Below are 16,342 nucleotides of genomic sequence, written 5' to 3'. Positions count from 1 at the left end.
AGGTGCGCCAAGGGCATGTCACGCGGGATCTTAGTTCCCTGACCAGGGATTGAACCCATGTCCCCTACAGTGGAAGCATGGCGTCTTAATCACTGGACCACCAGGGAAGTCCCCTGATAATGTCTTAATACACACTCACCCTTTACTGCTCCCCTTGGAGGATGCTAAGGAACCAACTCATTATTTTGAAAACAAAGGGAGAGAATCAAGTATTTCTCTTTCCTATATGATTAGTAATTCAGGAAAACAAAAAACTTGTTGAGGAAAAGCTCCTCTTTAGAGTGACCTGCTAGTTAATAAAAGCAGAAGGAATGATAAAATGATCACTGCAACTCCTGGTAAAGTAATGGATCTAGGTAATGACCATCAAAGGTTACTAAGCTTGAGGTGAAAAACTGATGGGTGTTGACTAGAGGCTTGATATTAAGGAACTGTTAACTTTTTAAGGTATGATAACACAGGCATGACTTGGAGATATCGCAGGTTGAGTTCCAGACCACCACAATGAAGTGAGTCACACAAATTTTTTGGTTTCCCAGTGCATGTAAAAGTTATGTTTACACTATACTGCAGTATATTATAGGAAGTGCCCAAAAACATTATGCCTAAAAAATACAATGTATATCTTAATGTAAAAATACTTTATTGCTGGGGCTTCCCTGGCGGTCCAGTGGTTAAGACTCTGTGCTTCCAATGCACGGGGCACGGGTTCGGTCCCTGGTCAGGGGAACTAAAAGATCCTGCGTGCTGTGCAGTGCGGCCGAAATAAAACAAAACAAAACAAAACTTTATTGCAAAAAAATGTTAACCATCACTTGAGCCTTCAGCGAGTCATAATCTTTTTCCAATATCAAAAAAAAGTAACATCACTGATTACAGATCACCATAACAAATACAATTATAATGAAAAACTTTGAAACGTGAGAACTACCAAAACGTGACATAGAGGTACGAACTGAGCGACTGCTATTAGAAAAATGATGCCAACACACTTGATGCAGGGCTGCCACAAACTTTCAATTTATTAAACACATACACACACACAATATCTGTGAAGCATGATAAAGCAAAGTGCAATAAAACAAGGTATGCCTGTACTACTCTGGTAAGCCTTTATCTTTCAGAGATACATACTGAAGTATTTATAAATGAAATAATTTGATGTCTGGGATTTACTTCAAAGTAATTCAGGGCATTATTTAACTTCTGTCTAAAGCAGCGGTCCCCAACCTTTTTGGCACCAGGGACCGAAGACAATTTTTCCACGGACTGGGGCAGGGGGACAATGGTTCAGGTGGTAATGCAAGCAACGGGGAGTGGTAGGGAGTGGCAGATGAAGCTTCGCTCGCTCGCTCACTCGCTCACTCGCCCACCACTCACCTCCTGTGTGGCCTGGTTCCTAACAGGCCACGGACCGGTATCAGTCTGCAGCCCAGGGGTTGGGGACCCCTGGTCTAAAGGACACCCTCCAACATTGCTTGTAGTACAGATCTGGTAGTGATGAATTTTTTCAGTTTTTGTATGCCTGAACACAGCTTTGTTTCACCATAGTTTTTGAAAAATATTTTTGCCAGCTACAGAATTTAAAGTTGACAGTTTCTTTCTTTGAGTAATTTAAAGATGTTTTTCTGCTGTCTTCTGGCTTGCATTATACACTATTAATGAGAAATCTGATGTCAACTTTATCTTTGTTCTTCTTTATATAACACGACTGTTTTCTCTGGATGTTCTTAAGACTTTCTCTTTATGACTGGTTATAAGTAGTTTGGCTATACCATGCCATAGTGTAGTTTTCTTCATGTCTTTCGTGGCTGGAATTCACTGAGTTTCTTGGATCAGTGGGTTTATAGTTTTCAATAATTATGAAAAGTTTTTAGCCATTATTTCTTCAAACATTTTTTTCTCTTCCACCCTCTCTCCTCTCCTTCAGGGACCCAAACCATGTATTAGGTTTCTTATAAGTTGTCCCATCACTCACTGATGTCTGCTCTTCCGTGTGTATGCGCGCATGTGCATGCGTGCACACGCGTGTATTCTTCTACCTCTCTTTTTCATTTTGGATAGTTTCTAGTCTTATCCCTTGAAGTTCATTAATCTTCTCTTCTGCAATTTCCAATTTACCACTGATCCTATCTGTGTATTTTTGTTCTGACATCGTAGTTTTTCTCTAGAAGTTCAATTTGAGTCATTTTTCTATCTTCTATGCCTCTACTTAATGTTTTGAACATAGTACAGTTACTTGACTGTTCTCCTGATTAATGATCATGTTCTCCTACTTCTTTGTACACCTGGTAATCTTTGTTTGGATGCCAGACATTGTCAATTTGACTTAGTTGGGTACTGGATATTTTTGTATTCCTATAAATTTTCTTGGGCGTTGTTCTGATATGTAGCTAAGTAATATGGAAACAGTGTGATCTTCTTGGATCTTGCTTTTATGATTTGCTAGGTAGGTCTGAAGCAGTACTAAGTCTATGGCTAATTAATCTCCACTACTGAGGCAAGACTCTCTTGAATACCTAATGCCCCAAGTATTATTCCAGTCTGGTTAGGGGAACAGGCACTATTCTTAGCCCTGTACAAGTGCCAGGCACTGTTCCCTCTAATCCATTTGGGTATTTCTCCAGCCTTGGGTAGTTTCCTCAAACATATGTGATCAGTACATGCTGAATATTCAAGGAAATCCTTTGAAGATCTCCAGTTCTCTATGTATAAAGGTCTGTCCTTTCTGGTATTCCATCCTATGAACTCCATTTGTTTTGGTGTCCCAGGACTCAGCTCTGTCTCAACTCAAGCAATCTATGGGCTCTGCCTTAGTTCCCCTTCCCTGTGTTGAAACTTGGAAACTCTCAGGCAGCAAGCTGATGCAAGTTGTAGAGCTCACCTCATTTGTTTCCCATCTCTAGAGATTACTGTCATTGAATGCTTGATGTCTGTTTTCCTGTTTTGTTTTGCTTTTAATTGAGGTATAGCTGATTCACAATATTGTATTATTTTCAGGTGTATAGCGAAGTGATTTAAAGATAGATCATTTTCCATTATAGGTTATTACAAGATACCGAATGTTGTTCCTTGTGTTATACAGTAAATTCTTGTTGCTTATCTATTTTATGTATAGTAGTTTGTGAAACCGATACTTCTAATTTATCCCTCCCCTACCTCTCTTTCCCCTTTGGTGACCGTAAGTTTGTTTTCTATGTCTGAGTCTATTTCTCTTTTGTATATAGATTCATTTGGATTATATTTTAGATTTCACATAAGTGATATCATATATTTGTCTTTTTTTTCTGTCTGATTTACTCCACTTAACTATGATTTTCTACAGGTCCATCCATGTTCCCGCAAATGGCAATATTTCATTCTTTTTATGGCTGACTAATATTCCATTGTGCGCGCACACACGCGCGTGTGTATGTGTGTGCATGCGTATGTGACCATCTGTATGTCTTCTTCAGAGAAATGTCTATTTAAGTCTTCTGCCCATTTTTTGATTGGGGTTTTTTTGGGGTTTTTTTGATGTTGAGCTGTATGAGCTGTTTATATATTTTGGAAATTAAGCCCTTGTTGGTCACATCGTTTGCAAATATTTTCTCCCATTATGTAGGCTGTCTTTTTTTGTTGTTTATGGTTTCCTTTGCCATGCAAAAGCTTCTAAGTTTGATTAGGTCCCATTTATTTCTGCTTTTCTTTCTTTTGCTTTGGGAGACTGACCTAAGAAAACATTGGTATGATTTATATCAGAAAATGTTTTGTCTATGTTCTCTTCTAGGAGTTTTATGGTATCATGTCTTATATGTAAGTCTTTAAGCCATTGTGAGTTTACTTTTGTATATGGTGTGAGGGACTGTTCTAACTTCACTGATTTATCAATACATGAGGCTGTCCAGCTTTCCCAACACCACTTGTTGAACAGAATTTCTTTTCTCCATTGTATATTCTTGCCTCCTTTGTCAAAGATTAATTTACCGTAGGTGTGTTGGTTTACTTCTGGGCTCTCTATTCTCTATTTATCCATGCCCATTTTTGTGCCAACACCACACTGCTTTGATTAGCTTTGTAGTACTGTGTAAAGTCTGGGAGGGTTATGCCTCCAGCTTTGTGTTTTTTCCTCAGGATTGCTTTGGCAATTCTGGGTCTTTTATGGTTCCATATAAATTTTAAGATTTCTAGTTCTGTGAAAAATGTCATGGGTAATTTGATATGGATCTCATTAAATCTGTAGATTGCTTTGGGTAGTATGGCCATTTTAACTATACTAATTCTTCCAATCCAAGAGCATGGGATATCTTTCCATTTCATTGAATCGTCTTCAATTTCCTTCGTCAATGTTTTATAGTTCTCAAGGTATACGTCTTTCACCTCCTTGGTCAGGTTTATTCCTAGGTTTTTTTTTTTTTTTTTGGACACTATTTTAAAAGAGATTGTTTTTTTACTCTCTTTCTGATATTGCGTTGTTAGTGCAATGAAATGCCAACAGATTTCTGTATATTAATCCTGTATTCTGCTACCTTGCTGAATTCATTTATTCTAAAAGTTTTTGTGTGGAGTTTTTAGGGTTTTCTATATAGAGTATATCATATATCATCTGCATATAATGACAGTTTTACCTCTTCCCGTCCAATCTGGATACCTTTTATTTCTTTTTCTTGTCTGACTGATGTGGCTAGGACTATATATAATGAATCCCTAGTGATATTACCAATTCAAATTTATGTAACTTCTTTGACTTTACATTTCCATATTTTAAGCTAAAAAAATCCAGGTTCCTAGTATTAAATACATAAATACTTATTTGCTCTGTTTATATATAAGAATATATAGTTTCAGAATAAATATCAATCCTATATGATTACAAAAAGCAGTTAAAGATTTGTTTATACTTTTTTGTCCTTACGATATATCCCAATATAGATAATTAATCATATTGCCATATTTTAAAGTTTATTAAATAACTCCTTTCTATGTAGTTTAACCACAACAAGCATGATACACAGTAAGCGTCCTTTAATTACTTTTATTTTTAAGGATAGCCTCCCTCATGTTGATTTAGTTTTGTTTTACAATTACTTAAAACATTTACATGACTCAAAAATCAAACCTAATCACTAAAATTATATCTACTGGTAATGCAAAATTTATATTCACAGGCAGGGTCCTTAATATGGTATGATGGAATTCAAAATCAAAAACACAATACTATTTACATCACAAGGATGACAAGAAAAGAAGTTAAGAAATTACCTAAGACTACAGCTATGCAACAAGCCCACAGGATAAACAATACCGACTGGAGCAAGAGGACAACAAATATAAGATGAAGGCCTCTAGAGTAAAGAAATAGAACTGAAATTATCTGAGAAGTTTAACCAAGTAGAAAATCAGACAAAAATAATTTAAAAGAACTGTAGGAAAGAGAAGACAGCCAGGAATTAGAAGAAAGCCAAGCAGTTAAAAAATGAGACAATTAACCCCAGGAAAAAACAAAGTATTAAGAAAGGAAATGTAGGGCTTCCCTGGTGGCGCAGTGGTTGAGAGTCCACCTGCCGATGCAGGGGACACGGGTTCGTGCCCCAGTCCGGGAAGATCCCACATGCCACAGAGTGGCTGGGCCCGTGAGCCATGGCCGCTGAGCCTGCACGTCCGGAGCCTGTGCTCCGCAATGGGAGAGACCACAACAGTGAGAGGCCCGCGTACCACAAAAAAAAAAAAAAAAAAAAGAAAGGAAATGTAACCACAGTATACTATTCAGCTCAGCAGTGAATTCTTACATATTGTAATATAACTCTACACTAGGAAGATACACAGGTAAGGGAAAGAGTGGTTTAAGAGCTTAAATCCTCACCTACTATAACAGAACATCAATAGATAATACTTTAAATTGATAAAGACATATAGTAACATACACATATTACTCAGAAATGTAGCAGTATATAAACCACGTTGAATAGCTGAGAGGTTGAAAGTGGTTTACTTGGGAATGAGACCAAGAACACTGCTGGTTTGGTTTCAAGTATTTTAGGACTATTTAATTTTTTCAACTATGTACACGTATTATTCAGAGAAAAATAGGTTGGTTTGTTTTCATCTGCTTCTTTGACCAGTTTTATTAAGAAATAATTGACATACATCACTATATAAGTTCAAGGTATACAGCATGATGGTGTGATTTACGTATATTATGAAGTGACTACCACAACAGGTTCAGCTAACATTCATCTTCTCATATAGATACAATAGAAAGAAAGAAAAAAAATTATTCATCTTTCCTATATATCATACACCAGTGTTAGCTACAGTCATGTTGTACATTACCTCCCTCATACTTATTTATCTTATAACTGGAAGTTTGTACCTTTGGACCACCTTCCTCCAATTCTCCCTTCCCCAGTCATCCACCTCTGATAACAAGTCTGATCTCTTTTTCTATGAGTTTGGGTATTATTGTTTTTTGTTTTTAGATTCCACATATAAGCATGTGTCTTTCCCTGTCTGGCTTATCTCACTCCACATAATGCCTTCAAAGTCCATCCCTGTTGTCTCAAAAAAATAGGTTTTAAAAAAGACAAAAATGGCCAAAATAATCATGATTTGTATACCATGTACAGACTACATGTTGACTGAAATTGTAAACAAGTTATTCAGTGGGAAAAGTTGGCTGTCCACAAGTTTTATCAACTTGCTTACTTCACAAAATATTTCTTGTAACTAAAAACATCAATCAAGCCTCCATTCTTTATCACTATGGTTTTTACAAACTTCTTAGCATCATTATGTTACCTACACACATTGAGTTAGCAAGAGTCTGCTTAATTCAAAATATTTTAATAGTAAATGCAAATTTCATCTTTTTATACATAAAAAATTATAAAACTGGCTCAATCAGAATGACATCAACTAGTAAAATTTTTGCCAAAAAATAAATTTTAGTTTGGTCTGCTGGTGTCAAATAAATAAAGGTCATTTATACAGTGCTGCCTAAATAACAAATATTAAGTGCTAGTCTGCTGAAAGGAAAGCTCTAAAAGATGCAGTTATCTTTTGTGTACTTGGCAGCATCAATTCCTGTACTACCCTCGAATCTAGCTGCACAGCTGGCCTAAGCCTGTGACTTCTCCAGATAGATGACTAAGCAACTGTGGAAAGGCAAACAGTACCTAAATGAATCTGTATATTACTGATGTTTACTATTTTACAAATTAGGTGTGAAACAAGTACTGCTGTGATATTAAGAAGCCTGATTTGCTTTACAGTTCTCCTTACATAACACGGCACATATGAAACAACAAAATTAAGATTTTATATAGAGCAATATTCCAGAAACTTATCACAGAAACCTATTAAAGCCCTAGCAGTTTCAGACTCATACAATGAAGATGACAGTACTTCAATTACAAATGTTTTTAGTCAGGTAAGTGGGGCCATACTTGCGACCTGACAGAGCATCTGCCTTCAGGCAACTGAATATGAAAAACTTACTTTTTGTTTATATAAATTTTACAATGAAGTCTAATAACATGAATTCCCTGTCACCAAGAAGAAACAGTATAAAATAAACACTGTTAATGGCAGACTGTCATTACTATATCTTCAAATGCCTTTATGCCAAATATAATGTATAAGCTAGTGGTTATATTCAGACCTATACTTGTGCTTGTGTGCGTACATACATGTATTCACATTTACATGTAAATATAAAATAATGCTGTTGTAATACCTGAAATTTACCCCCAAAATAGAAGCTAAATAAAAGCTCATGCAAAGAAAAGGTTCCACTTCGAATAAGACACAGAGATGAATAAAGATGCAACAAGAAACCAAGAGAAACTCATCCTTTTATGAATAAGTGATTGCTTTCAAAGACAGTAAAGCAGAATGTTAAGAACTCATAACTTGATTTGCTGCATTTAATATAAACTCTATTACAATATTACAAACTCATTGCCCTCCTGCCAATAGTAATAATGATAAAGTGATTCAAACATCTACAGCCCAAACAAATAAAACACTGAGGTTGTAATGCACTCCTGAACTTCAAATAATTGGATTATCTAGTGCAGTGTTACCCAAAAGAACAGTGTATGTTGAATAACTCACGTTTATAACTGTAAACTATTTATAACAAATTGCCTTATTTCTCAGGTATGAAGGATTCTGACTCATTCACTTGCCTTTTATGGAGCTTTCATAGTGTGGGGGTCAAATGGTCCTTCCAAGCTCAAGCCTTAGCAAAAAAAGTCACCTAAGTGTTCTGCCTTTAAATTTTCTTGCCAAAAGGTATGGACCATTTGTCCTAAGCATTTTAAGAGAAAGGTAAAGAGAAGTTGAGTCTCAGATTCCCCTGTAGACATTCTCAGGTTAAAAATGATCAAAAATCCTTGTCCTAAATGTCCTTATGAATAATACAGAATTCAGGGGTGAAAAGACTTATTCCTTGAAATTTTGTTCAAAATACTACCTAATAAAGAAACATAAAGATAGAAAGACACAAAGCAAGTACAGCAAACTGTTGATAATTACTGAACCCAAAGGGTGGGTTTATGAGGTTCATTATCCATTCTTTATTTTTGTACATGTTTATAAACTTTCAGATTAAAACTCAGAATGAAAAGCAACGTTCTGTTGGTCACTTGAGAATTCATTAATAAACACATAAAATCTTAAAGAAGTTGGAGCTCTAGAAAAATAAAACAAATAGGCCAAAATATTATTTTTTTTTAATTTTTTTGCGGTAGACGGGCCTCTCACTGTTGTGGCCTCTCCTGTTGCGGAGCACAGGTTCCGGATGTGCAGGCTCAGTGGCTATGGCTCACGGGCCCAGCCGCTCCACGGCATGTGGGATCTTCCCAGACCGGGGCACGAACCCGTGTCCCCTGCACAGGCAGGCGGACTCTCAACCACTGCGCCACCAGGGAAGCCCCAAAATATTAAATAGTAGTTGGGAACATGAGAACCTGAGAGATTTCTTCATTCTTGTATTCTGTTTTTCATTACCTCCACTCCCCTACCCCTAAAACATGTTGATTTTATAGTTGGGAGGGGGATATACACCACACAAACATATATATTAAACATTGTTAAAATTAAAATACAGGACAGTGCTGTCAGGATTAAAAAGAAACATTAAGTGTTTTAAGAGAAATTAATTAAGGGTAAAGGACTTACCTGCTCTTCTCTTTTCTGCTTACGTAACTGCAGTCCTTCTTCCTCTCTCCTTCTGCGCATCTCATCAGGATTCAGGGACTTATTTTTGTAACTTTTCAGGCGAAAGTTCTCTCTTCCTGGGGTAGTCATGACTTCTACAAAAATAAGAGGGAGGGAGGGAACAGATGAGCTCAGCTGAATATAAAGAGCTCTGTTACTTCAATAGCTCAATCTTTTAAACATATACATGCTCAGACCCACCCCACAGGAATGTCAAATGGTTACTTTAACAGCTTTATTAAAGTGTACAATTCAGTGTCTTTTAGTATATTCACAATTATGTGCAAATCAACACCACTGTAAATTTTTAAACATTTTCACCACCTCAAAAAAGCTATCGCTCCTATTCGGGATATTTCATGTGACTAGAATACGTGTGATCTTCTGTGCCTGGCTTCTTCAACTAAGCACAGTATTTTCAAAGTTCATCCATGTTGCAGCATATATTAGTACTTTACTCCTTTTTTTGGCTGAATTATATCATCCCATTGTATGGAGATACTCCATTATATTTATCCACTCATCAAATGATGGACATTTGGGTTCTTTCCACTTTTGGGCTATTATGACTAGTGCTTCCATAAACACTTGTCGACAAGTTTTTACGCAGACTTATGTTTTCATTTCTCTTGGGTATATGCCTATACACTCTGTTTAATCATTTCAGGAGCTGCCAGACTATTTTTCCAAAGTGGCTGCACCATGTTACATTCCTATCAGCAGTATACAGTGTTGCCAATTTTTCCATATCCTCACCAACACCTGCTATCACAACTTTTTTTTAAACTGAAATACAGCTGATTTACAATATTGTATTAGTTTCAGGTGTAGAGCAAAGCATCACAACCTTTTGATTCTAGTCATTCTAGTGGGATAGATGTCTTTTAACATATTTATTTACCAACTACATATCCTCCATAAAAAATGTCTATTCAGATTTTTTGCCCATTTTAAAATTGTGTTGTCTTTTTACCATTGAGCTGTTAAAGAGTTCTTTAGACAGAAGTCCCTGTCAGATACATGATTTGTTAATATTTTCTTCCATTTTATAGTTGTCTTTTCACTTTCTTAATGATCAAATCTACTGTTAAAACCCTCTCATGAATTTTGAAGCACCAAAAGTTTTTAATTTTGATGGAATCCAAATTAATCAATTTCTTTTTCTGTTGCTCAATGCTTTTAGTGCCATACTTAGGGATTCTTAACCCTCAGTTTCCTTCTAAGAGTTCAAGAGTTTTATCTCTTACATCTAGGTTTGTCATCCATTTTGGGTTAATTTTTCTATGTGGTTCGAGGTAAAGGTCCAACTTCATTATTTTGCATGTGGCTACCAGTTGTTCCAGCACTACTGAAAAAACTATTCTTTCTCTATTGTACAGTCTTGACACTCTTGTTGAAAATTAGTCAATCACATATTTATAGTTTTATTTCTCAACTTTCGATTATATTCCCTTGATCCATATGTGTATCCTTGTGCCAATTCCACACAATCGTATCTTTTTTGTAGTAAGTTTTAAAATCAGGAAGTATGAGTCCTATTTTATTCTTTTTCAAGATTGTTTTGACTCACCGTGATACACTGCTATTCCATGTGAATTTTAGAATCAGTTTGTCAATTCCTACAAAGAAGTCACCTGGGATTCCAATATGAACTGCACTGAATCTGTAGATCAATTTGGGGAGTATTGCCACCTTAAATGTTAAATCTTCCAACCCATGAACGCAATTTTTTTTTTACTTAGACCTTTAATTTCTTTCGACAATGTTTTGTAGTTTGCAGAGTGTTCCACACTTCTTTCGTTAAATTTACTCCTAAGTTTTTTGTTTTTGTTTTTTTTTGCGATACGCGGGCCTCTCACTGTTGTGGCCTCTCCCGTTGCGGAGAACAGGCTCCGGACGCGCAGGCTCAGCGGCCATGGCTCACGGGCCCAGGCATGTGGGATCTTTCCGGACCGGGGCACGAACCCATGTCCCCTGCCTCGGCAGGCGGACTCTCAACCACTGCGCCACCAGAGAAGCCCCTAAGTATTTTTTAATGCTATTGTAAATGGAATTATTTTCTTAATTTCACTTTTGGATTGTTCATGACAAATCCATATAAATACAATCGATTTTTATAATTGATTTTTGTATCCTGCAACCTTGCTGAACTGAACTTGTTTATTAATGCTATTTTATTAGTGCATTCTTTAGGATTTTCTACATACAAGATCACGTCATCTGCCAGAGATAGTTTTTGTTTGTTTGTTTGTTTTTTTAAGAAGATGTTGGGGGTAGGAGTTTAGTAATTTATTTATTTATTTTTGCTGTGCTGGGTCTTAGTTTCTGTGCGAGGGCTTTCTTTAGTTGTGGCAAGCGGGGACCACTCTTCATCGTGGTGCACGGGCCTCTCACTATCGTGGCCTCTCCCGTTGCAGAGCACAGGCTCCAGACGCGCAGGCTCAGCAGTTGTGGCTCACGGGCCTAGCCGCTCCACGGCATATGGGATCCTCCCAGACCAGGGCTCGAACCCATGTCCCCTGCATTAGCAGGCAGACTCCCAACCACTGTGCCACCAGGGAAGCCCTGCCAGAGATAGTTTTGCTTCTTTCAAAACTAGTAACCTTTTTTGTTTTAAAGTCTAATTTTTCTGATATTAGTATAGCCACTCCAGCTTCCTTGTGGTTGCTACTTGTTTATCTTTTCCCATCCTTATACTTTCAGTGTATTTGTATCTTTAAACTTAAAGTATGTCTCAGGGAATTCCCTGGCAGTCCAGTGGTTAGAACTCTGCGCTTCCACTGCAGGGGGCACGGGTTCAATCTCCGGTCAGGGAACTAAGATCCCACATTGTGACACAGCCAACCATAAATAAATAAATAAAGTATGTCTCTTATAGAGAGCATATAGTTGGATTCAGCCTCACAATTTCTGCCTTTTTAATTAGACTGTTTAATCAATTCATATTTAGTGTTATTACTGATATAGTTGGAGTGATGACTGCTTTTCCATTTTTCATTTTCTGTCTCATGTCTTTCATTCCTTTATTACTCTTTTACTGCTTTCTTTGCATTGATTTTCTAATGAAGCACTTAAATTTCTTTAGTGATTTTTTCACTGTATTTTTTTAGTTTTTTTCCCCCCAGTAGTTGCTCAAGGGCTTACCATACACTTTCACTTAGAATCAGCTTCAGACTTACACTAGCTTAATTCCAATGAGATATAGAAATGTTATGCTATATAATTCTATTTCCTTCCCCCCATTTTATTATACTGTTGTTATACATGTTAATGTTACAAATCCAACAACACAGTTATAATTATTACTTTATCATCTACACAGTTACTTCCTTAGCTTAAGATAGTTTTGCTCCCACTCACCTCCTGAGCTGTTATTAGCAGATACATTTCAAATACATTACATTTCTATGGGCCCAAGAATTCATTACGGCAAGTCCCCTACACACAAATTTTCAAGTTGCAAACTTTCAAAGATGTGAACGTGCGTTTGCATGTCTAATCATGTAAGCTAGTTCATGTGTCTGGTGTAAATTGTCACGTGTATGCATCCTCTACAAGTGGTTGTGCTTTTATATACTTTACTGTAGAGTACTGCATACAGTACAGTAGTACAGTATCTTTATTTCAAGCCCAGGATGTCCAGAAGCAAGCATAAAAGCAGCAGTAATGTAGCTGGTACCACTAAGAAGCGCCAAGCAATAACAATGGAAACAAAAGTAAAAATATTGAGAGAGTGGAGCAACAAGAGGAAGAAAAAGTAACTGAAGAATTGAAGAGATTCATGATGCAGGAAACGGCAAGGGCATTTCCTTTATTTGAGGAGGCAGTTAGTTTTTGAGGCACATCACCCAAATGTAGAACAGTACACGAAGGTTGCAGCAGCTGTTCAGAATGCAATCCAGTGCTACCATGTCACCTATGATGAGAAAAAAAAGAGCTATCCAGACATCACTGGGTCGTTTTTTCAAGAGGGAAGATAGAATTGAATCCAGCAAGGAATCAGAACTTGTGCCATCAACGTCAGGTGTGAGTGAAATTGCAGCTTGCCCTCCTTCCCCTATTGCTGATGATCCTTCAGCTCTACCATTTCCCATCTCCTCTCCCTCCTCCAGTCAGTAACTCTTCCTGCCTGTTCACTCAATGCCAGCCCCTGTATGCCAGCTGTGGTATTGTGCTATGGTACTTTTCAAGGTACGGTACTGTAAGACTAAAAATGTTTTCTTTTTTTGTTTTTTTATGTATTACTTGTGTGAAAAGTATTATAAGCCTATTACAGTACAGTACTATATAGCTGATTGTTAGTTGGGTACCTAGGCTAACTTTGTTGGACCGATGAACAAACTGGACTTACGAACATGCTCTTGGAACAGAACTCATTCGTATGTAGGGAACTTACTGTATATACATTATTTTACACAACTGCTTTTTAAATCAGTTTTAAGAACAAAGGAGAAAAATATATGTGGTTATACACTCTCTTTTAAAATTACATCATTACCTTTACTGGTGCTTTTTGTTCATGCGGATTGAAATTACCATCTGCGGTCACTTGCTTTCAGCCTAAAAAACTTCCCTTAGCCATCTTGCAAGGCAAGTCTGCTAGTAACAAAGTCTCTCAGTTTTTGTTACCTGCAAAGTATTTTACCTTCATTTTTAAAGGACAGCTTTGCTGGATATAAAAAAATTGGGGTTAACAGTATTTGTCTCTGAGTACTTGGAATATACTGGGTTGGCCAAAAGGTTCATTGTTTTTTTCTGTACGCTGGCTCTAGTAGCGCTTAGTTGTCTTTAACTTCATTCGAAACAATTTTGTTAAGATTATATTGTGACAGCTGTCATATCAGCGTGCATTAAAAAAAAACTTATCAAAGTTGGTGAATTTTTGTGTAGCCATTTTAATACTGAAGATGGAGGGAAAAAAGCAACATTTTCAGCATATTATGCTTTATTATTTCAAGAAAGGTAAAAACGCAACTGAAACGCAAAAAAACGATTTGTGCAGTGTATGGAGAAGGTGCTGTGACTGATCGAACGTGTCAAAAGTGGTTTATGAAGTTTCGTGCTGGAGATTTCTCGCTGGATGATGCTCCACAGTCGGGTAGACCAGTTGAAGTTGAGATCAAAACAAGACATTAATTGACAACAATCAACGTTATACCACACGGGAGACAGCCGACATACTCAAAATATCCAAATCAAGCGTTAAAAATCATTTGCACCAGCTTGGTTGTTAATCACTTTGATGTTTGGGTTCCAGTAAGTTAAGCGAAGAAGACCTTCTTGACAGTATTTCTGCATGTGATTCTCTACTTAAACGTAACAGAAACACACTATTTTAAAACAAATTGTGACAGGTGATGAAAAGTGGATATTTACAATAATGTGGAATGGACGAGATCATGGGGCAAGCGAAATGAACCACCAACAACCACACCAAAAGCCAGTCTTCATCCAAAGAAGCTGATGTTACGTATATGGTGGGACTGGAAGGGAATCCTCTATTATGAGCTTCTTCCAGAAAAGCAAATGATTAATTCCAACAAGTACTGCTCCCAGTTAGACCAACTGAAAGCAGCACTTGATGAAAAGGCATCCAGAATTAGTTAACAGAAAACTCATAATCTTCTATCAGGATAATGCAAGACCACATGTTTCTTTGATGACCAGGCAAAAAATGTTACAGCTTGGCTGGGAAGTTTTGATTCATCTGCTGTATTCACCAGACATTGCACCTTCGGATTTCCATTTATTTTTGTCTTTACAAAATTGTCTTAATGGAAAAAATTTCAATCCCTGGAAGACTGTAAAAGGCACCTGGAACAGTTCTTTGCTCAAAAAGGTAAAAAGTTTTAGGAAGATGGAATTATGAAGTTGCCTGAAAAATGGGAGAAGGTAGTGGAACAAAACGGTGCATACGTTGTTCAATAAAGCTCTTGGTAAAAATGAAAAATGTGTCCTTTATTTTTACTTAAAAACAGAAGGAACTTTTTGGCCAACCCAATATTATTCTACCACCTTCCGGACTCCATTGTTTCTGATAAGAAGTCGGCTGTAAGTAATTGGCTGTTTCTCTCTTGCTGCTCAGAAGATTCTCTCCTTGTCTTTGATTTTCAACATTTTCACACTGATATGTCCATTTGCAGATTTTCTTACATTAATCCTACTTGAAGTTCTTTGGGCTCTTTGGATGTATATGTAGGTCAGTGTTTTTCAATATATTTGAGAAATTTTCAGCCATTATCTCCTTGAATACTTTTTCCGCTTTTCTTCTCCCCTCTTCCTCTAGTACTCTCATGTATACCATGGTACACTTAATTAAGCTGTGACAGAGCGAGAGAGAGGCATGGACATATATACACTACCAAACGTAAGGTAGATAGCTAGTGGGAAGCAGCCGCATAGCACAGGGAGATCAGCTCCGTGCTTTGTGACTGCCTGGAGGGCTGGGATAGGGAGGGTGGGAGGGAGGGAGACGCAAGACATAAGAGATATGGGAACACATGTATATGTATAACTGATTCACTCTGTTATAAAGCAGAAACTAACACACCATTGTAAAGCAATTATACTCCAATAAAGATGTAAAAAAAAAAAAGGTTACCCCACATTTCTCTGAGGCTCTTTTCAATTTTATTCATTTTTTTCTCTCCCTTCGTTGGATTTCTATCAATCTATTGGCAAGTTTGCTAATTCATTCTTCCACCAGTTCAAATCTACTATTGAGCCCCTATAACTAATTTTTCATTAGTTATGTTACTTTTCAACTCCAGAATTTCCATTTGGTTCTTCTTTAGAATTTCTATCTCTTGATTGTCTCTATTTGATATTAGTTGTCATCATACCTTCCTTTACTTCTTTAATGAAGGTTTCCTTTGGTTCTTTGAACATATTCATAATGGGTACTTCAAAGTCTATGTCTGTTAAATCCAACATCTGTTCTCTTTCACAGGCAGTTTCTGTTGTCTGCTTTTTCCAGTGTATTAGCCATACTTTCCTGGGTTTTGTTTTTGTTTGCACATCTTTTACCTTTTTATTGGGAACTCAACATCTTATATAATACTCTGTAGCAACTCTAGGTATACTCCCCCACCCATGAGGTTTTATATTTTTATTTGCTTGTTTAGTAACTTGCTGTTTTATT

General features: G+C 36.9%; 1 protein-coding gene across 1 annotated transcript in view; it reads right to left on the bottom strand.

Moving 5' to 3' along the window:
• The window catches only part of KPNA1 (karyopherin subunit alpha 1), a 71,650-nt gene that overhangs the window by 36,256 nt on the left and 19,052 nt on the right, over positions 1-16,342 (bottom strand). Inside the window, exon 2 of the mRNA XM_019922367.3 lies at positions 9,163-9,296. Within this exon, the coding sequence (XP_019777926.1) occupies positions 9,163-9,291 (129 nt within the window). The 5' untranslated portion in view covers positions 9,292-9,296. The remainder of the gene's footprint in view (positions 1-9,162; positions 9,297-16,342) is intronic.

The sequence above is a fragment of the Tursiops truncatus genome, chromosome 4 (assembly GCF_011762595.2).
Source record: "Tursiops truncatus isolate mTurTru1 chromosome 4, mTurTru1.mat.Y, whole genome shotgun sequence".
Classification (NCBI taxonomy): Eukaryota; Metazoa; Chordata; class Mammalia; order Artiodactyla; family Delphinidae; genus Tursiops; species Tursiops truncatus.
This window is presented reverse-complemented; position numbering and strand designations above follow the sequence as displayed.